At 49.4% G+C, this 21,263-nt stretch overlaps 9 protein-coding genes across 9 annotated transcripts; 7 read left to right on the top strand and 2 right to left on the bottom strand.

The window, feature by feature from the left end:
- Positions 1-46: 46 nt before the first annotated feature.
- Positions 47-1,117, top strand: OTU1 (ubiquitin-specific protease otu1; the record flags this gene model as incomplete). Its single annotated transcript, XM_064895685.1, has 1 exon — positions 47-1,117. The coding sequence occupies one exon, from the start codon at positions 47-49 to the stop codon at positions 1,115-1,117; it is 1,071 nt and encodes a 356-aa protein (XP_064758372.1).
- Positions 1,118-1,764: 647 nt separating this feature from the next.
- EST1 (Telomerase-binding protein) lies at positions 1,765-2,884 on the top strand (the record flags this gene model as incomplete). The annotated part of the gene is made up of 3 exons (XM_064895684.1): positions 1,765-1,813; positions 1,899-2,323; positions 2,405-2,884. 3 exons carry the CDS (start codon positions 1,765-1,767, stop codon positions 2,882-2,884), a joined length of 954 nt encoding a protein of 317 aa, XP_064758371.1.
- A 447-nt stretch (positions 2,885-3,331) lies between these two features.
- Positions 3,332-5,654, top strand: COG6 (Golgi transport complex subunit 6; the record flags this gene model as incomplete). Its single annotated transcript, XM_064895683.1, has 2 exons — positions 3,332-3,613; positions 3,663-5,654. The coding sequence occupies 2 exons, from the start codon at positions 3,332-3,334 to the stop codon at positions 5,652-5,654; spliced, it is 2,274 nt and encodes a 757-aa protein (XP_064758370.1).
- Positions 5,655-5,884: 230 nt separating this feature from the next.
- Positions 5,885-7,201, bottom strand: LTR64_001301 (uncharacterized protein; the record flags this gene model as incomplete). Its single annotated transcript, XM_064895682.1, has 2 exons — positions 5,885-7,062; positions 7,138-7,201. 2 exons carry the CDS (start codon positions 7,199-7,201, stop codon positions 5,885-5,887), a joined length of 1,242 nt encoding a protein of 413 aa, XP_064758369.1.
- Positions 7,202-8,206: 1,005 nt separating this feature from the next.
- Positions 8,207-9,988, top strand: HPC2 (HIR complex subunit; the record flags this gene model as incomplete). Its single annotated transcript, XM_064895681.1, has 1 exon — positions 8,207-9,988. The coding sequence occupies one exon, from the start codon at positions 8,207-8,209 to the stop codon at positions 9,986-9,988; it is 1,782 nt and encodes a 593-aa protein (XP_064758368.1).
- Positions 9,989-11,214: 1,226 nt separating this feature from the next.
- LTR64_001299 (uncharacterized protein) lies at positions 11,215-14,268 on the top strand (the record flags this gene model as incomplete). Its single annotated transcript, XM_064895680.1, has 3 exons — positions 11,215-12,724; positions 12,772-14,150; positions 14,248-14,268. The coding sequence occupies 3 exons, from the start codon at positions 11,215-11,217 to the stop codon at positions 14,266-14,268; spliced, it is 2,910 nt and encodes a 969-aa protein (XP_064758367.1).
- Positions 14,269-15,011: 743 nt separating this feature from the next.
- Positions 15,012-15,576, top strand: RPS18 (ribosomal 40S subunit protein S18B; the record flags this gene model as incomplete). Its single annotated transcript, XM_064895679.1, has 3 exons — positions 15,012-15,042; positions 15,090-15,228; positions 15,279-15,576. The coding sequence occupies 3 exons, from the start codon at positions 15,012-15,014 to the stop codon at positions 15,574-15,576; spliced, it is 468 nt and encodes a 155-aa protein (XP_064758366.1).
- Positions 15,577-16,598: 1,022 nt separating this feature from the next.
- Positions 16,599-16,988, top strand: LTR64_001297 (uncharacterized protein; the record flags this gene model as incomplete). The annotated part of the gene is made up of 2 exons (XM_064895678.1): positions 16,599-16,722; positions 16,768-16,988. The coding sequence occupies 2 exons, from the start codon at positions 16,599-16,601 to the stop codon at positions 16,986-16,988; spliced, it is 345 nt and encodes a 114-aa protein (XP_064758365.1).
- A 726-nt stretch (positions 16,989-17,714) lies between these two features.
- LTR64_001296 (uncharacterized protein) lies at positions 17,715-19,745 on the bottom strand (the record flags this gene model as incomplete). Its single annotated transcript, XM_064895677.1, has 4 exons — positions 17,715-18,795; positions 18,849-19,174; positions 19,229-19,404; positions 19,454-19,745. 4 exons carry the CDS (start codon positions 19,743-19,745, stop codon positions 17,715-17,717), a joined length of 1,875 nt encoding a protein of 624 aa, XP_064758364.1.
- Between the last annotated feature and the right edge of the window lie 1,518 nt (positions 19,746-21,263).

Raw genomic sequence — 21,263 nt, 5'->3', positions numbered from 1 at the left:
GGGCTAAGATCCGTATTCAGAACGACGAGAAGTGGGTGTTGGCAGGATGCCTCTACGTGTCAGAATTCGGGGTCCGATGGGACAGTCTACTGCATCATTCGACGACAATGCCACAGTTGATGCCCTACGCAAGCAGATAGCGGAAGTTACTGCACTGCCGAGATTCCACGTGAAATGTGGTTATCCACCGAAGCCTCTTAGCTTGGATGACTACCCGGCAACCAAGCTTCTTACAGAGCTGGACATTAAGCTAAATGGCGAACAACTGCTTGTGACTCGAGCTGAAGATGCCACAACTTCGCCGGTGTCAAGCTCAGTTTCTGAGACACAAGCAAACAATACGCGCAGCCAAACGATAGGCAAGACACCTCGCAAAGTTCAAAGTTCGACTTCAGCAACGCAATCATCCTCTAGTCAACCCGGTTCGAGAAAACCAGACGCTCCGCTGACTCTTGCCCGCAAGGAACGAAAAGATATGGATCCTCCAGAAGTGTTTGCACCCGAACTTGGTGGAACGATTGTGATTCGGATTATGCCTGATGATAATTCATGCCTCTTTCGTGCAATCTCTCTGGCTGTTCTGTCTGACCTTGATGCCGTGACAGAGCTCCGTTCGATAATTGCCGAGACCATACAGCAAGACCCGATCACTTTCAATAGAGCCGTATTAGACAACAAGGATCCCAATAAGTATTGTCAGTGGATCCGATCGCAAGACAGCTGGGGTGGTCAAGTCGAGTTGCTTATATTATCTCAGCATTTCGGCGTCGAGATCTGCAGCATAGACGTTCAGACCCTGAGAGTCGACAAATACAATGAAGGCGCAAGCAAAAGGTGTATCGTTGTCTACTCGGGCATCCACTATGATACTATTGCTCTGTCCTTTCCGAATGAGCCACCGGAGAGAGACCTCAAACAGTTTGAGGACTTTATCAAGGACGAGGTGCTGCCAAAAGCTGTAGAGTTATGCAAGAAGCTACAAGACCAGCATTATTTTACGGACACTTCAGGGTTTCAGCTGAGGTGCACAGACTGTGGCGCCAAGCTGGTAGGAGAGAAAGGTGCTCAGGAACATGCTGCAGCGACTGGACATTACAACTTTGGAGAAGCTGAGTAGCAGGTCTGCAAGCTCCACTTGGTCCGAGTCGATCTCAAGCTGACGCTATACATGTCGGAATTTTACCTCATGCACACAACTAAAAATACTTACAGAGTATCTCGATCTGAATTCACTATAAAATGGCTTCGTGGTTGTCAACCCTTCTCTCCTGATCACGTGTGTATATGTCTCTGGTCCCTGCCTTACTCGAGTACTTATCACATATGGATATAGAACGATCTACGCTTATCACATCTGCTTAGCGATATCTTCGCTACCCACGTAATGGCATCAGATGTGCAACCATGTGGTAAGTGGACACCTGCAAGTTATAGCGAATGCACCCCACATTTGCCGTGGAGCATTCGGGATGTGATCTGGAGTCTGGACACTTGCAGCGCCACTGGTAATACGAGATCTACCTCGGCCCCTGATGTCGGATTCTGGCTCTGACCTTACTGAAAGGCTAAGTAGTGAACATTCCGGGTTAGTGAGTGTATAATAAAATCAAGAACACGAAGCATGTGGCATGGAAACTGCCCCTCATTGCTGCTGACGCCAAGGAACAGCATGGATTGATCATATTATTTCAGTCATCCCCCTTCCCTTGAGTCTCGTTATCATACTTTTTCAGGCACTACGTCTTCAGTTTCTTGATACACGCGATGTCGCTGACAGAATCATGGCTAAATTTCGAGAAGGCGACGGGTGGCCGTGAGTATACCTGAGCCTTCACGCTTCGTAGCCCCAATGCCAAGCAGCTGGTCAGGCAAGCAACTGGGTAGCTAACTGTGTTCAGGCATCGTACTGCGAGGCAGTCCAGAAGACATCAAGAAACAATATGACGACCTTGTTCAGATGCTTATTCCTCATATGCCTCAACCTTCGGAGAATGTGAAAAGCGAAGACGGGTCCGTAGATGGTGTGAAGTACAGGATCTATACTCCTAAAGGAGTTGACGGGTCACTCCCTATTGCCATGTGGACTCATGGAGGAGGATACATGACAGGTGACTTGAACTCTGACGATGTTCTGTGCCGTGTGGTATGCGAGCATACCAAGTCGATAGTTGTGAATATTGATTACAGCTTGACACCCGAGCACAAATGGCCGACACAGCTGAACGAGTGTCTGAAGGTCTATCGGTGGGCGCACGACAACGCTAGCTCGTTCCAGGGCGATGCTCATAAGATGTACACGATTGGTGGCAGTGCGGGTGGTGCTGTAAGTGATCTGATGAGACCCGTATTAATGTCGAAAGGCATGGGCTTCATAAGATGGTGCTTGGGCTAATTTTTGACACAGCTTGCGCTGCAGACCGCCAATGCTGTACTCAAAGACAGCTCCCTCAAAGACAGCATTAAGGGCGTGGCAGCGATGGTACCCAGCACTACGCATTATGAGAATTGTCCGGAAAAGTATCAGTCGATGTACACTGCGTACAAAGACAATGCTGTGGATGCACCAATAATCAACAAGGAGTCTATGGATATCTTTCTTAGTCACCTCGGAGGAGACAAGGACGACTCTTCCCTCTTCACATTACTCGCTACCGAGAACCATAAGAAATTCCCACCAGTATATTTCACTTCCTGTGAGTTCGACCCTCTGAGGGATGATGCGTACGTGCTTGAAGCAGCTCTCAAGGAGGCTGGTGTCAATACCAAACATGACCACTATAAAGGCTTGCCTCACTACTTCTGGATTTTTCCTGGCATTCCGGAAGCACAGGGATATGTAGCTAATCTGCTAGGTGGGATCGGATGGCTTCAATCTCAGATGTGATTTGGAAGGGTTAGGGCTGGATGATTCTAATCAAACGAGGCTCGGTTGAGGCATTGCTTGAATTTTAGCAATCTGGAGCCAGATGATCTTGCTATCCCAGTTTGCAAAGCATTCTTGCGTGTCGTGTTAGTGATGAGCTCGATCAGGATACATGAGCAATAGCCAATCCTGCAGGCATGGCTGTACGTCGAAGCTTCCCTTGCGATAGTGTTAGGTGGCCTGTAAATGGATACATCGACTCAGCTGAGCGACCCCTTTCGAATGCAATGTCTCTCTGGTCCATCGTCGCTGCTTTTCAGGTGTTCGTATACAGTCATGTAACCATACTGTGCAGATTAGAAGAGGGCATTCTGGAGGAATCCAGGGACGTGCACGTTGGCGGACCCCGCGCAGATGCGGCATGACACGCGATTTTATTCCATCCTTGACTATAAATCCAACACCGATATGGGCTCAACCTCCACACATTACGACCTGCCTGCTACCGGGTTCGATGCTACAGTGGACGACAATAGCCTGGATAGACGTGGCAATGCATTGACTAACAAACTCACGCGCGTTCTATCCTCCTCCTATGCGGACACGGAAATACGAGATGCCCTCCGCCTATTCGATGCCCGTTATGGGCACAAGGGAGGCGATGATGACCTTGACTTAAGATATGAAGCACAACGGGAGATGATCGAAGCCAATGCGCAGATTGTCAACGACTTCTCCAGGGTCGCCGAAGTAAGAAGAACATACAGTCATGCACAAACCTGACTGACGTCCACCATAGCAACTTGATCGAGTCGGCACATTGATCGCAAGCCTAAATCAGACCTGCAACAATATTCGCAAGCATGTCGTCGCTGCGAGACAAGAAGTGGCGCCTATGCTCGACGAAGCGTCAACCCTGCTATCACAGAAGAAGGAAACAGAACAAAAGCAGCAGCTCCTTGACTCATTCCGTGAGCACTTTTTGGTTTCGGAAGAAGACCTTGCAGTGCTCACCAGCTCGGCTGAACCAGTTGATGGACGCTTCTTCGAACTGCTCGCTCGGATGAACCGGATCAACAAGGATTGCGAGCTCTTACTTGGGTATGAGAACCAGCGCATGGGTTTAGAGCTGATGGAGCAGACAACACGAGACCTAAATGCCGCGTACAAAAAATTGTTCAATTGGACGACCAAACAGTTCAGGAGTCTCGACCTAGAGGATCCTCACATCAGTGGTTCGGTACGTCGTTCGCTGCGAGCACTTTCGGAACGTCCTGCACTCTTTCAGAACTGCTTGGACTCTTTTGCAGAGGCACGGCAGGCCACTGTTGCAGAAGCATTTCAAAGAGCATTGACAGACTCCATTGGCGCTGCTCGTGCAATCGAGTTTTCGACGCATGACCCCTTTCGGTATTTAGGGGACATGCTTGCGTGGACTCATTCTGCCACAGTCTCAGAAATGGAAGCTCTCGAAGGACTGTTTGTGTCTGATGCAGAAGAACTCTCTCGAGCACTTCAGCAGGGCAAAGCGGCCGATCCGTTCGCCATGTCACTTGACGACGGAAACGCTGAACAGCGTCCCTTTGACGGTCGCGCTGCCCTTAATGCCCTTATCAGCCGAAATATGGCTCTGGTAGCACATACTTTGACTCAGAGAATTTCCACGGCGATTCGTAATCTCACTGATCCAGTTGATATATACAAAGCTTACAACGTACTTTCATTCTACCACGACATGTTTCAAAAACTCATTTGGTACCCCACCAGAGCTGAATCAAACTCACGACCGAGAGAGACCGACGAAACGGACGCCGAGAACACCCTCCTTACAGCCCTCACAACCTTGCAATCCCAAGCATATACTCAATTTGCATCTGCGGCCACTGACACACTTCACAGCGACATTGACGAGCAGCCTTCCACGGATCTCCACCCACCAACTGCCCTCAAAGACTCTTTGAACGCATTTACCGCTATTGCATACACACGTGGCCCGTCTCTAACAATGCCTGAATTCAGTAAATTGTACGGCACGCTACTCGCCCCTGTATTGGAAGCCTGCGCAGCACTAGCAGAGAAATGCAGTGAGCAGCCTAACAGTACCGAATCAAGCACATTCATCTACAAATTGAACTATATGCACCAAGTCCAACAAGCACTCGTGACTATCGCAACAGGATCTGGTCCCGGGAAGACGAAGCTCGAACTAGCCAACCAACCACTCGAGTCAGCTCAGGACGAAATTGACTCACTTTCATCCAATCTAACCGACGTCCTCGCCGACTCCTTTTCTCGTTCTTCTGGTCTCACGGCCCTGGATTCACTGATTGAGCGGTCTCCATCCTTGAAAACGACATCTGCAAAGAAACGGTATAGATTCTTCCTACAACCTGCACATCGTACGCCGGAAGATAGCAGTAACGGTGACCAAGGCGCATTACTGCTCGAAGTCCTGGCGCAACAGCTCGACAATTTCCTTGCGTCTGCATTGATGGATGCGCAGGACTCGCTTTCGCGTCTGATTGATAAGGCTCTTTCGGCGGATGTGCTCAGGGATGCAGTGGAGATATTTCGTTCGAGATTTGAGAAGACAGTGAGGTATTTGAGTGATGTTGACGAAGGCGTTGAGCGAGAACAGCTTGCGAGGCGTATGGGTGGTGGCAGGGAACGGATTGATGGTGAATCGGAGGAAGACGATAGTGACGAAGAGCGTGGGCTGGAGGAAGAAATGCCGCGTATTAGAGATGTCTATCCCAGGACTATTGAGGAGGTTAGAGCACTGTTATCTTAGTATACGAACGATATGTTCATGATGTGAGAATAGGTACACTGCTTCTAGGATATCTGGATCAGTTTGTGACTTTAAGCTTGCCTATTATGAAGCGTGCACTATTCTTGTGCCCAAGCAGCGGCTTTTATGCCAATGTCGCTGGGCGGTGGCCAGATCGAGTCTGCCTCCTTGATCACCCAACTTGAAGCACTCAAGCTTTTGTGGTCAGCGTGTATTTTGACTCAATATTTCTACAGTGCTCTTCTTTCTCCTTCTTTCAGCACGCCTCTATCGCCACCACCACCTCGTCTCCAGAGCCACAGTGCTTCTGTAGCATATGCCTTTGCCGAAAGATGGCCCTTGTCACGATTTGCCTCAACCATCATAACCTCGACAATTCTTTCTCGCTCGATGCAAGTCCAGAGCCCTTCGTTCAGGTCGCTGCCTCTGGCTCCGAAGTCACCTCTGCCTAGTCTGTACAGTATTCGTCCCATTACCTGATATGCCACAGCTCTTTGACTCGACAGCGTTGACCGCGCAAGTAAAGCTAATTCCGGGACAGTATAGCCTGCACTGCTAGGAGCCTCTCCGTGGTGATGCAGGCCTTTCGTGGTTGGTATGTCTAAAGACTGGGAGGGAGGTATGAGTTTGCCGCTGAAGTCAAATCGAATTGCTGACGGTACAAAGCCGGTCCGTTCTGGATTGTATGACGAATTTTTGTCTTCTTCGGGTGAGGGGTCTTGCAGCCACGAAAGCGCATTAGGATCGTGAGGCAGGTCTGGGAAGTAGTGTTCTCGTAAATCTTTGAGGAAGGTGTCTGAGGATGGATCGAGTGGTTTGTAGTCTTCTTTGCGTCGAGGCGGAGCTGGAAAATGAACACTTGGAGGATTTGGTATTGGATCTGGGATGTGGCCATGTTCCAGCTGCGCAGTTTCTGCTACTTTGTCGGGATTGATGTGTTCTTCAACTGCAACTTGTTGATGGTCTTCTTCAAGTAACTCCTCCTTCGGCTCTGCGAATGTGACATTCTTCTTCGAGGAATCTTGCGGTCTACCAGCCTCGTGATCTTCCCAGTCTTTCTGCTGCTGCTGATTTTCGTCGTCCACATTAGCTCTTTGCAAGAACTTCTTTAGTGCTTCTGGATTTATTTGTGCCATCAACTCGGACCTGGCATCCTCTATCTCTTCCAATGACATGTGGTTGATTCTGTCCCTGTTCTCAGCGTCAATGTCGGCTTTGGTTCTTGCTGTGGCCAGATCCACACCCTGCTTCTGCGCCACATGATTTAGGATAGCACGGTCGGAAGGACCAGGATGTGCTATCGTAGAATCAGTCGCCTTTCTGGCATTCTGCTTTTTGAAAGCAGATTGAACCTTCTTCGGACGATGCTCTGGGAAGCCGCTTTTTGTGCTCCTCAAAGTTGGCGCAGCTGGAACATTGTTAGTGTCACGTTCGTAGATCTCTTTGATAACACTGGCGGAGGTCGAATCCTGTTCATGCTCACGCAGGTCGAATTGCCAGTTATCCGCATCCAAATCAAGGTTGAATCGTTGACCATGAACCGCCATTACACTTGTTGGGTGCAGTGCAAGAAGTCGCAAGCCTCACGTAATTGAAGATTTCTGAAACAGGGAAAGCCAGGCTGAGAGACGCTAGGGACTCCAGGATCGGCGTTCCAGCTGCAGCCGGCATACCAAGCGTGGCATGTGGATATTATACCGAAGCCAGGCATCTACGAATCTGCTGCAAGTCTTCAATCGCAGCCATAATTGATGCCTTTTTCGATATGTGGTGGTTGTTTCTTTCCCGAAGCTGCGAACTCGATCTTTGATGCTTTGACTTTTACTGAGGCCTCCTGGCACTCTGCTTGCTCCTGATTCACATGGTGACCTTTACGCTCAGGTGCTTTTCTAGCCTGATGTCGCCGCACCAATCTTGCCTGTCCTGCTGCGCTTCAGCTTCTTTATTGTCGGTTTACGCGTGCCATCAGTGCTCGTGTTCTATTGCTCTTCCGGCGCTGGTCCCCTTCGTTCTTCGCTTTCTCTCGCATCCTCCGTTGGCTCTTGCTGACGCTTGCTTGCGTTTCTGCTTGTCCCGTTCATTCATAGTGGGTTCAGTTATTGTGTTGCTACTGTCCCGTAAATTACTACTGCCGTCTTTCTTCCTTCTTCCCATCTTTTTCTTCTCTTTTTCCTCCTTCGTAGCACTGCATTATACTGCTCAAGGATCTGTAGTATCTGATTCAAGCGTTTCGTTCGCATTCATCTATTTCCGTCACAACCAATGCAGTCTGGCCGCGTGGTCAATAGTAAGAACGCCTGCATCGTCTTTGGTATCCTTTGCTTGTTCGACCCTTTCGTCGCTCGTCCATTGTCCTGACTCACTGTCATCGTCGTTGCGGCGTCTTCAACCACGACTCATCCATCACTTCGACAAGTCGAGCACGGAAACTCTATCAAAATCATATACGATTATTCGATCAGAGAAGAAACTGATAAACCTGGGTGGATTGATCACAAAAGCATTATTTGAGGTGCAGCACCAGCGAAAGTTACCCAGTCTAGGTTCGGAAGATGGAGGTAGCAGACCGAAGTTCTAGCAACGACCTTTCGAGCGCTCCTAGCAGTGGCGACGAAGGTTCAAATCTTTTGCAGTCGACATCGGCACATCCAAATACTATCGTCGTCGCTCAAAGCACTTCTACTACATCGTTGCCATCAAGTGTTGCGATTGCCAAAAGTGATCGGGTCGCTGCCCGCTCTCCAGCCACTCGCCAAGATGGTGCACCTCCAAAGCCAAGTAAAGCCCGCAAGAAGAAAGTCGACCCTAATGCTCCACCAGCATCTGAGAAGGAGAAAAGCGTTCCTAAACCACGTAAAGCTCCTGCTACCGGTGCTCGTGCCAGTAAGAAACAGAAGACAGAAGACACTCCACCAGTCTCAACTATTTCGCAACAAACGGCACAATCTGCACACCTCAGTACATCGCGTCTGGTTCAACCGTTATCTTTCGCGTCCGATACAAGGCCTACATTCTTGAATGAGGATGCCAAGACTACCCAAAATGGGTTTTCGAACCAAACTTCCGCGATGCACTCGCAACCTCAATCACCAAGTTCAACACGCTATCAGACAACACCGCAGCCACAACCTGCAGCTCCGCGATTACGTAATATTTTTGATCCTGTCAGAGGCATAGAACGCTCCTCAGAATCCATACAAACCGTGACTTATCCTTCGCTTTCTGCAACGCCGCCGCGACAGACCTTTAGACCTAGCGCGTCACCCGCTATTTCAAGTATCATCAACCATCCAGAAAGCGATGGACACGTTCCTTCATCCGCAGTGTCCATGCCGAAGCCTCAAGTCAGGCAGACCTTTGAGGCAGAACCTACATCTAATGGCACAAACTCGTACAAGCACAACGATGTTGGTGCATTTTCCGCTGATATAGTTCCAAGTCGGGCCTCGCCACCTGAGAAGCCTGTAGTTGATTCCGAGAACAAACCCAAGCGGTCAAAGGAACAACCTCCACCTATGCCTGTAGGTTCTGGTCTTCTAAGCTCTTCCTTCTTTGGGGGTGATTCGATGGTCGAGAAATCAGATAAGGTTGAGAAGGGCATTAATATTGTCCTGCAGATCGATCTGAAGAAGGACGAGAACAAGATTTTCAACTTCGCACGTCTAGCTGAAGAGAAATACGGCTTTGCCGCAGTATATCCAAGGCAGGCGGCTCAGAAGGAGAAACTCGCCAGAGTTGCAGCCGCAGGAGCTGCTCTTGAGCGAGCGGGCTCCGGCAACAAAAGAGGCGAGGTTTCAGTCGCCGAAAGTGGGGAAGAAGATCTCAGCGTCGATATTGATTCCGAGAATGATGGAGACATCCACATGACTGGAATGAATGGCACTAATGAGAATAGCGGCACTGATGGCCCAGCACCGAAGCAGCGACGCAAGCGCAAAGACGACTATGATATGGAGGATCCTTTCGTAGACGATAGCGAGGCTCTGTGGGAAGCACAAGCTGCTGCCAGTCGCGATGGATTCTTCGTCTATATGGGTTCCCTCGTGACAGAGGAGAAGCCACCAGCAGACAAAGTCGAAGGTACTTCCAAGAGGGGAGGTAGGGGTCGAGGCAGAGGTGGCGGAGTAGGTTCCAGAGGTGGTCGTGGTGGCGCTGCATCTGGCGCTGGTAGTGAGGGCACCACCAAAGGTGCAGGGCCTGCCTCGCGAGGAGGTGGTACTACCCGAAAGCCACGAATCACGAAGGCGGAGAGACAGCAACGGGAGCTGGAAAAGAAGCACAGAGAGCAAGCTGAATCAGCCCTGTCGACTAAGCCACCAGTCGCCGCGGTATAGCGGTAGGTCTTTTGTATCGCTCTCCAGCGTCCTGGAGATCATATCGCAGTATTAATCCTTCACCATCTTTGTGACAGGATGCATCTTCTGCTAAGCATTTCGAGAGCACTGCTGTTGCAGGGGAGTTCGCCGTTCTGGATGATAGCTCCTGTGAAGAATGTGATATCATCTGAATTGACATTGTCAGAGCCATAGATTGTGCTTTGAAAAGTGTCTATTTCTTATTTAAATCATACGAGCTGGGTTGTCACTTGTACTTTCTGTAAAATAAATTCTTGCCCGCAAGTTTAACCCTAACGCATAATCGTCTCAACTCAACAGGACGTGGCTCGATCTCAAACTGATGCGTCTGAATTCACATGACGGGAAGATCACAGATCTAGATACATGACGACGAGTGTCTATCCTTGTATCCATATATTTGAGGTCCAACTCTGGCACCCTAACAGTAGCCTGATAGTTCTTAAATAGTCGCAGCTATTGTGCATGCTAGAGTATATCAAAAAAGGACGTTAACGAAGTCTATCCTTGCTGACATTTTTTTGGTTGGGTCCTCTTGCAGTGGTTTGAAACTCGCAACTTGATCTCTCATATTGATGAATTGAACCTGCCAGTCAGGGTTCAAGCATCGGCATTCGAAAAGCTATTGAAATGATGGTCTTACTGCTGAGAATGCCATATTCCTGGTCAATGCTTGGATGGTCAATGACGAAAGCGGCGTCCGCTTATGCACACTAATCGACACCAAGGGCGAGTTGACCCAAAGATGTGGCTTTTTGAATCGCTGTTAGGGTGGCTCACGAATTGGGACAGTCCTATCTCGCGCGTCGAGGCCCGCCGCTTTGCTCCAGGCTTGTCTGACAACAATTGGCTGTCAGTATGAGCACCAGGACCACATCGGAAAGGCTATTCGTCCTTGCCCAGCAAGCACGCTTGGAGAGCAGTCGACAATGATTGTTCCATGCTAACGTCTCTTCTTTTTGACCATACATTCATCTACCATGAAGACGACGGTATGGAAGTCAGGCGCAGCGCGTCAATTATGATACCGACTGCCTTGATGTGCTTTCCCCGGTGTCCTCTCCATACTGTTCATGTATGCGACCAGTCTTCAGCTTCGATACCTACTCTGCGATGAATTCTCGCCGATCTGCCATTGCTCATCCACGAAACACGGTCCGGGGACTAGCTCACAATAACCGCCCGTTATGCAGAATATGTACAATATGCCCTTCTCTGGCATGGGCTCAGATAACGGCTATACGCAGGACGATGGTATGGAGGGGTTGGCGGCTACCCGCATGGATGCCAACATGATGCAATACGGCCCTGTTCAGACACTCGACCAAATGATCAGTCATAACAACCAGGAGTTGATGAGGAGAAGGCAGACATTCGGGCCTCGTTTTCAAGCAGATTCACCGCAAGCTCATTCGCAACACGATCCCGAACGCCGTGCATCGATGCTTGAATTTAGTTCAACAACCAACGGCGATCTTGCAGATTTTCAGTTCGATCCGAATCCCCAACACGCTGCCATGTCGAGTCGGGTAGCGAGCAACACGACCAACACGCCCCAAAGACCGCTCGACCCCCGCAAGGTGCGCTCGAAGGAGGATCTGTCACTCGATACAAGGTTCTCGCAGATGTCCAGCTATGATGGAGGTTCAATGAGTGCATACCCAGCTTCGATGATACCCAACACAGGGGCAAGGATGGACATGCCGAATTCCTTTTTACCTCAAAGCATGGAGACGAGCAACAATTATGATGACACAACCGCCGATTTGATGTCCATGAACATGACACAAAACCCCACGCACCAATCTATATACACGACCTCTCCGGCAACGACCAGTTATCCCATGAACTTTCCTAACAATCACGACCCAGGGGGTGGCGGGAGTCCGGCAAACAGCACAATGATACGGCTCTCTCAAGCGGCCAATTCCAACGCTTCATCTCCTCAACGGTATCTTGCAAACCCTCAGAATCAGATGCGTAGGCAACCAATGATGCCCAGTCCGTTGTCTCGGTCTGCTCAAAACCCCCTTGTCCAGACTAATGTGCATAACAATTCGCAGTCATCAGCCCATGTGCCACCCGGCTCGACTGCAGCTCAACACCAGCCATCGCACACACAGTCTCGTCGTTCTTCTATGGAAATGGGCTCGCCCTATATAAACCAGCCTGGTCACGATGCACAGATGGACAGCAGACATCCACCGACTCAGGCTTACAAGTCAAGGTGGGCCAATGCGTACTCTACTACAGGCTTTGATATGCTTGCTATTCTAATGCGAGTAGCAACGCGTAAAGACCCACAAATAAACATAGGACCTGTTGATCTCTCGTGCGCATTTGTGGTGTGCGATATTGCGAAGCATGATTTGCCGATAGTGTATTGCTCTGACATGTTCGAGCGCTTGACGGGATATTCTAGACATGATATTCTTGGGCGCAACTGCCGCTTCCTCCAGGCTCCTGACGGCAAAGTACAGTCAGGCATCAAAAGAAAATACGTCGATGATAAGTCCGTGCTCTATTTGAAGAATCAGGTCGTCAAAAGGGAAGAGGCACAGCTGTCGCTTATCAATTACAAAAAAGGTGGTCAGCCTTTCATGAATCTACTAACTATGATTCCTATCGCTTGGGATACGGAAGAACTAAAGTATTTCGTTGGTTTCCAGGTAGATTTGGTGGAACAGCCAAACTCTGTGTCTGCCAAAAATCCAGGTGGGTGGCATTGTTACATTCATGCTTTTGACGCTAACAGAGTGCAGATGGTACCTACGAGATCAACTACAACAGAAGTGCGCTTCCTGCTTATCGATTGCCGGCACCAGACACGAGCAGCGCTCTCGAGAATATGGGTGGCCAAACAATCTCCAAGGACGAAATATCTCAAGTCCTAGCAACGATCGGTAGTGGTGACAACGAGACCTCACGAAGGATTTGGGATAAAGTCCTGCTGGAAAACACCGACGATGTAGTCCATGTGTTGTCCTTGAAGGGTCTGTTCCTCTACCTATCGCCGGCATGCAAGACCGTCCTCGAATACGAACCGAGTGAACTCGTCGGCACAGCTTTGTCATCTGTGTGCCATCCCTCCGATATCGTGCCTGTTACGAGAGAGCTGAAGGACTCGTCCAATGGTTCAGCCGTCAATGTCGTTTACCGGATTCGCCGAAAAAACAGTGGCTATACCTGGTTCGAGGCACACGGTTCCCTACACACAGAACAAGGCAAAGGCAGGAAATGCATCATACTGGTCGGTCGGCAGCGACCTGTATACGCCCTAGAAAGAAGCGACATCGATCCCGGTGATAATGCTGGGGATGCCGAGCTCTGGACGAAATTATCAACGACTGGCATGTTTCTATACGTATCATCCACGTCAAGAACCATGCTTGATCGTATCCCAGATGATCTTCTTGGCACGAGTATGCAAGCTTTAATGCGACCAGACTCGAGAAAAGAATTTGGCAGAGTGCTTGAGCTTGCTCGTATGGGTGAAAAATCCACCTTCAAACACGACTTGCAGAATCGAAGAGGACAAGTATTGCAAGCACAAACCACAATCTACCCTGGTGATGCTAAAAAGGGTTTGAAACCTACCTTTCTTCTTGGCCAAACTCGTCTACTCAAGATGACGCGTGCGATGTTGCTAAATCACAAAAGCGCAGGTCCAATACCTCGGTCGGATGCTTCTATGGGCCCGGATACCCCAGTAACACCGCTCACACCAGCTGTTCCATCTCAAGTGCCTAACCATCGTCAAATCGGCACCAATCCACCTACTGGGAATGAAGCGTTCGTGAGCTCCTCCGGTATCTTGACAGAGGCTGGCTCAGGTGGTGTTCCTATTGGCTCTCAGGACGAAGCGCTCGCGAGTGAGACGAATATTTTTGACGAACTCAAGACAACCCGAAGTACAAGTTGGCAATTTGAGTTGAGGCAGATGGAAAGACAGAACAGACTGCTCGCCGAAGACCTGCAAACATTAATGAGCAGGAAGAAGAAACGAAAGCGGAGGAAAGGCTTAGGTAATCTTGACAAAGACTGCGCGAACTGTCACACACGAGTCACGCCGGAATGGCGAAGGGGTCCAAGTGGTCAAAGAGATCTGTGTAATAGTTGTGGCCTTAGATGGGCCAAGCAGGTAAGCAATCACCAATTGATTTATCAACCGTTGTCCTAACAAGAAGTCTAGATCGGTCGTGTATCACCTCGAAAATCGGACAAATCAGCCTCACCAGTACATCTCGGACAACAAATAAACAACCAAGCTGGTAGCAAGGAGAGTAGTACTGAGACGAATGCGAAACCGAATCCGGCATCGTTGTCGAACGAGCCTTCTCGCAATAGCAGTGGTACACCAACAAAGACTCGAATCAAGCACGAGAGCAGCGGTGAAAGGGAACTGGGGTCTCTGCCACCTGTGATTGAAGAAGGACTCGAACCGCCTCATCCTCACGTACTACCTTCTTGATATTTGCCCAGTTAGATATTTGTTCGATGTGATGACATCTCGTGTCTGCAAATGACGAAAACGGAAGGGCTCGGAGCTTGAGTGTAGCTGTTCATGAACTTTTGACGACGAAACGGGTTTCGTTATGTTGTACAGTATCCAGCGAGGACATATATGATACCCCAGGCGGCGGTTATAGTTTTGTTAGAATGAGCTTCTCTTCGTGCACCACTAGGCTCGAACTTCCAAACGTTGACGAAAATTCTAGCCTCGTCTCAATACCGATCACAAGAGACGCTTCACTTCAGGCGCTGTGAACCACATCCATCACTCTATTACTATTCGACGCTTTCATCTTTCAGACTGAACTTTTGACGCTTGTGCCAAGACTGACTGTTTACCCCACTATTTACCCAACGCTGGCTGGACGAGTTGCACGCTTGGCATTGTCCGCCTAACCTGCCTTGGTTCTCTTTCGGCTGCACACAGAACTTATTGAAAATCGTCGCCGTCAGTCTCGACACGAATACACCACGAGCACCACCACCCATCATGTCTCTCGTCAGTGGAGAGAAGTCGAACTGTGAGCAAATATATTGGAAGGTAGTGCGACCGACTAACAACGAATAGTCCAGTTCATTCTGCGTCTCCTCAATACCAACGTCGATGGCAAGCAAAAGATCATGTACGCCCTGACCCGGATCAAGGGTGTAGGTCGACGATACTCCAACTTGGTTTGCAAGAAGGCCGATGTTGACCTAAACAAGCGGTATGTAGTGGACAGGTTGAATGAAGAGTTTGGAAATTAATAAAGTACAGAGCTGGTGAAATTACATCCGAAGAACTGGAGCGCATCGTCACGATCATTCAAAACCCGACACAGTACAAGATTCCATCGTGGTTCCTCAACAGACAACGAGATATCGTTGATGGCAAGGACTCTCAGGTTTTGGCCAACGCTATGGAGAGCAAGCTTCGTGAGGATTTGGAAAGACTGAAGAAGATCCGAGCTCATCGGGGTCTGCGACACTACTGGGGTCTGAGAGTTCGAGGTCAACACTCGAAGACCACTGGCCGAAGAGGAAGAACTGTCGGTGTCAGCAAGAAGAAGGGTTAAGCGATCAAGCATGAATGCATGGGTTACCAGGTGGATTGGACTCAGCCGGACGTCTCTCCTGGCACTGGCAAGATCAGCCATATGCTTCCAGATTTATTACGATGAAGAGCGCGTACCTGATGATATACTTTTGCACAGGCGGAACGAGTCGCAATCGAGGTGCTGAGTGGTAGGCACAACCAACTGCAGACGTTGTGGGCACATATTGCAGGATGCGCATACAATACATGAGGTTGAAAGTTTAGCAGGACCAAGGATTGATCCTTCTACTTTGATATAATGTGCGGTCCAACTTGCGCGGCATACAGGCCAAGTCTAACGCCTTTCGCAAGTCAGTTCACGGTATAGTTGTTCTCAGCTAACCGAATAGTATCTTATATCTTCCGATCATCGACAAGCTCGTCGTTGTTTGTCCATCATGCTCTACACAGATCTACCCAGCCCAGGCCTAATCTCGAAGAGACGGTACACAAATGCTCGCCGGTTATGCGAGGAACCCTTCTCACAGGCGTATGGTTGTCGTCCTTGATGTCGTCGAAGAAGTTAGCCCACTACACCCATTTATGACATTTATGATTGTTGTGATATGGGGCATTTGCACGAGCCCCAATCAATGTGCTTTCTTCATATGGAGAAGTTGGCCTCTGATCTTATACGCTGCCAAATTCCCTTTATCGTGGCCATAGCTCACACGCACAGACTCTTCTCAAAACTTCATCAACCACTCATCAACCACTCATCATGCCACAGTCGTTCGGTAGCACGTGCACACACTGGTCGGAAATGACGACAACTGTGTTGAGGCTCTGTTGCATTACCTTCATTGGGTCGCTCCTGCCTCTTGAAGAACTGCAACATGTTCGGCATTCAAAACTCATCGCTGCCTTTGGCTTCCTGGTTCTTCTCTTCCAGGCTTGTACCGTGCCAATCTACCTTACTTTGCTGATTGAGACTGCAGTGTAAACACGATGGGTATATTTATCCAATGTCTGGCCGTTGTTCTTGCTACGGTAGTAGCTGGGATGCCCACCACTTTGACTGCTACCAGATCACAAGCCTTCAAAGGTGACCTGCTCATCAAAGACCTGTTTATCTCGAACCCTTTCGAAGCGGACCCAACCTCAAGCTATAACGCTACTACGAGTGGTATGTTGACTGTCTTCCAGGTCTTTCTCGACGCTAACTCTGAAGTGATCGTCATTGATGAGGACCATCTTGACGAGACACCCAAACGCTGCCAAATCGAGTGGAAGGCTGGCGTTAGCACACCAGACTCAGCTCAACACCAATGCGAGAACAATACTTTGCGAGTCTGGTTTCCCAAGAATACCTTTCGAGGCGTTGGCAACTTTCAACTGCAACTGGCCCACACTACGATCGATACTGAGCAAGTCAAACCTCCATTAGTTTGACTTCAAGATACTAATGCTAGGAAGACTGGGTCCATGTCCTCAATACTGCCATCTAACGAAATATGCGGCCGTCAACCTTACGCACCCAGAGACACCAAATTACGATTGTGACGTCGAAAATGCTGTGTGCTTGCAACGTGTCAACACAACCATCACTGCACCGGTATACCTAGCTATTGGCTAGGACCGTTCAAGCAAGGACAAAGCCACGATACCAAATGCTGTTGTGTGATCTCATGGAGATATGCTCTGAGACAAAATGGTCAATATGAAGAGATGAAGAGACAAGAATTTGCGCGAGAGACACGAGCAACGTCACCTATACATATGGACTTCGAGATTGGGCATGACAACCATCATCGAGAAGAAAAAAAAAAGGTTTACCTATCTTCCTGCCTTGATACAATACCCTCCAGGTCCAAGCTAATTATAAATAAGCGTACTTGACCACGTATCAGTTTCATGGAGTTGTTTGTTCCCACTTTTCATCAAAAAATTACCATTGTCTCGTTCTAGCTAAACACTCTACCTTATCTAAGATAACCCAAACCGCCTCCTAGACACGAAGTACTAGACCCAGACCTGATTACACGCACATAGGAACATATGTATGAAAATAGGAAAACAACCATCACTCATCGGACATACCACATTCAGCCGTGATCAGACCGGTCAACATCCAGCAGCAGATCAGAACCTGCATCCAAAACCACAAACTATCGCAGCCTATCGACCGGATACCTTCCACCCACTCGCAAGCTCGATTAACCCCTCCGCCTCCAGCACAGCTCTAGCACGTCGCTTCGCGGCCTCGATCGCCGTCTCCTCTGCTCGCGGGTAGTCGTACTTCTTCGTCGTGGTGTTGAGTGTTGTGCCGTTGATTCCGTTTGCAATAGCTCCATTGGGTGCGATATGTACACCGTTGGTCGGTGGCTTCGAGGTAGTCTTGGAGGATGTTCGGCCGTGACTGTGGCTTTGGACACCGTTTGTCGTGGTGCTGATGCCGTTGGTCCAGACTGGGGAGGCGGATCTGCTGCTGGCGCGGGAGTGGTCGCGGTGCATGCCGTTGACGCCGTTCGTGACGGGTTTAGCTGTTGTCTTGCTGTGGGTGCGGTCGTGGTGGACGACGTTTGTGAGAGGCTTGGATGATGTGCTGCTGTTGGGGGCCGACGGTCGTGCACTGTTGCTTGAAGTGTTTCCGAGGCTGGCGACAGTGCCGGCGATTCTGTCGGTTGGTTCTGTGGTGTCTTTCGCCCGGCTCTCTGTTTCACCACGAGCTCTCCATAGGCCTTTTGACTCCTGGACACGCTCGACGGTCAGTTCTTCGGCGGTACCGACGAATCCTCGTAGGCTTCTTGAGAGGCTGTTGTATGCTTCGTTCCAGTCCTCGTTGGCTTTGAGGACAGAGTGCCAGTTGCCGTAGGTACCAGCATTATGGCTGAATAGAGCGATCATGGCGTTGTCGATGGTTGCACCTTCGTAGTTGTAGCCGATGGCTTGCATGAGGCTAATCAGGCGATCACGGATCTCGCGTCGACGAGATTGACCAGGGCTGTTGCGGAATGGCATGGTGACCTTGTACCAGGTGGTAGGCTGCTTGCAAGGATAGGGATCTGCGACGACATCGGTGGTAGGACGAGTAGCGGCAACGGCGGATTTAGGAGCATTGGCGATGGATGTGACTGTCTTGGCAGGCGTATCTTCTATCGTTGGGAACTGCATCGAGGGCTGAGCGGCGGCAGTTTCAGTCGCAGGATCATGTTGTTCTTGGCGGGATTGGGTGTCTAGGAGAAGCTGCATTTGTTGGCTGGGGTATTGTTAGTATGCAAGGATTTTCCCGCTATTATGCCTATGACTTACATCTGCTGTCTCAGCTTTGCAATTTCACTATCACGAACATCCTCTGTCACACGGGGCACTGTCTCTGTATCGAGACCACTGGCCTGTGCCATGGAGATGGCACTGTTGTAAGCTTGTTGTGTGACATACTCGACCGCAAAATCGCCGTTAGCCTCGTGTGTCACGATAGCACCATAACTTCCTTGGTAAGCCGCGAAGTTGATGGTTGCAGCATTGTGTGACTCGGTAGTGGGATCAATCACAGTACCGGCGCTGGCTGACTTGGCAGCAATGTAGAACGTGCCGCTTGGTGTAATATCAATGGTTGCATTGAATGGCGCATTCATCTAGCGAAAATCAGCATTTGTGAGACAGCCATGCTACGAAGTGAGATGGCTTACCGTAGCAAGTGGTCGTAGATTACCCTCATCATCGACGGTGGCGACACCAACCACACTCTCCGACTTGAGGCTTACATCGGGATCTGTCTGTAGAGCAAAAGAGTCTGACTTGCTTGTGAGAGCCGACTTGGAGGTGAATGAGGGGCGTCCGTTCTTGTTGACTACCTCGATCAGAGCTGTGGTGATTTAGTCCTTGCACATGAACTCCGTACCACATCAACTCACATCCAGGTGCTGCTTGAGTACCGAGAACTGCAAGCTTGCCAGAATCCACTACGACTTTAGCGAAGGCAGAGAGCTTTCGATCGACTGTGCCGCACCAGGCGTAGTGCCTATTGGAGATGCCGATATTCCAGCTTTCACCTCTTGTCAATGATGTAGCACGAAAGACGTTGCTGTATAATGGTGAGCTGGAAGGGTTATGAGACAGCTTCGGCAGGTCACTGAAGATGGCATAATCTTGGTTGCTGCCCGCCTGTGAATATTTGTTGATGAAATGAATGTTGTACGTCGTCATTTTGCCGGATGGAGAGAAGTAACGCTTGGGGATGTATTCCAAAAGTGAAGAGCTCCGAGGACTCAGTAGCAGAACAGAGAGGCTATGAGTTGGTCAAAAGAGTGTGGTGGAATGTACAAGAGCACAACAGGGCTATTTCCAGATCAACCTGCAGAGACAGCAAGGACTTCGGAATCCATCATTCAGGTCCATCACGAAGATATCTATCTCGTTGCACACACTACCTCGCTCCCTTCAGGGGTATCAAAGGTGCATCTCGACTCGCGCCACTAATCAAATGGTCTGCTGCTAACTCTTAATGCTTGGCGACACTAGGCTGAAAGTGTTGACCACGTTATGACTGCCGTTGAGGTTGATACATTCGCTCTCAGCAAGAACAGATGTTGGTCTCTTACCTTGTCGTGCATCAGACGTGCTATTTTCTTCGCTTTGATGGTCCGTTCGTGATGCCTGCAGTCAGGAAAGGTCGCACGACATTGGCATTGTGAGATAACAACTACTCCGCCCCTCACCACGGAGTCGGGTTTAGGTTCGGTCCTGAGGCTTGAGGCGTCCGATCCAGCCCAAGCTAGGAACATTATTTTCAGCCCAGACTGACGGGATCCTCAGCAAAGGGGAAGCAGGAATATACCAGTACGAGTCAGAGATTACTATATCCTGGATCTGTTTCGTGAGTGGCATCTATCAGGTGCAAGCCGTCCCCACTCGCAGATACACAAATACAGGAGCTCGAACTGTTCACAGAATCTTCCGCACCTTCCAGATTTAGAATATCTATCTATACCATAGTGCACATCGAGATTACATATCTCCGGCGAATTGAGGCTCAACTCAATGCCATCTCATCGAACATAGCACACCGCATGGCTTGTGACAGTGCTGCGAGTATCAAGTATGAACATATCCTAATCCTGTATATCTTTATGCTGTTGGCATATCACGCCAGATCACAAGACTGCTTACTGGAGCACATTTTCATCCTTGTATTTCGAGGGGGTCCATAAACTTCCGATCGTCACTCCCGATGCTCACCACGTTCTTTCTGCTCATCTTATCGTCCGTACCCTGTCCGATCATAGTGGATTCAAATTCTTCGCGTCAATCTGTGCACGTGAGATCGCGGAACCTATGCTCAATTCTCCACATCCGGTCATCGCTAGATTGTAGAAGCATGCATTTACTGCCTCAGCAGTAACGTATACTGAAAGAGTCGTGACTATAGTGATCTTCAACTTTATCGAATGCAATATCCTACATCTTCGTGTGTGCTTTGTCAAGGACAGGCAGGTCTCAAAGCAGCATTTGTGATGAGCGGACGATCATACTTGCCGAGGTACAGTACATTGCACGGAAATGTAAGCTTTCGTACTGTACGATTAGCTCAATTGTGGTAAAAGCAGCGTGTGAGGTCGTGAGTACTTCTTCCTCATGAGTTTGGTATGATCTTAGAGTCACTATGATCGAGTGAACAGTGTCGCCGCGAGTAGTGAGAACATAGAGGTCTGCTACTGTCACTTC

Source organism: Lithohypha guttulata (genome assembly GCF_036872675.1).
Source record: "Lithohypha guttulata strain CCFEE 5908 chromosome Unknown scaffold_1, whole genome shotgun sequence".
Lineage (NCBI taxonomy): Eukaryota > Fungi > Ascomycota > Eurotiomycetes > Chaetothyriales > Trichomeriaceae > Lithohypha > Lithohypha guttulata.
The sequence above is the reverse complement of the archived record's forward strand: the minus strand, read 5'-3'. Positions and strand labels throughout refer to the sequence as shown.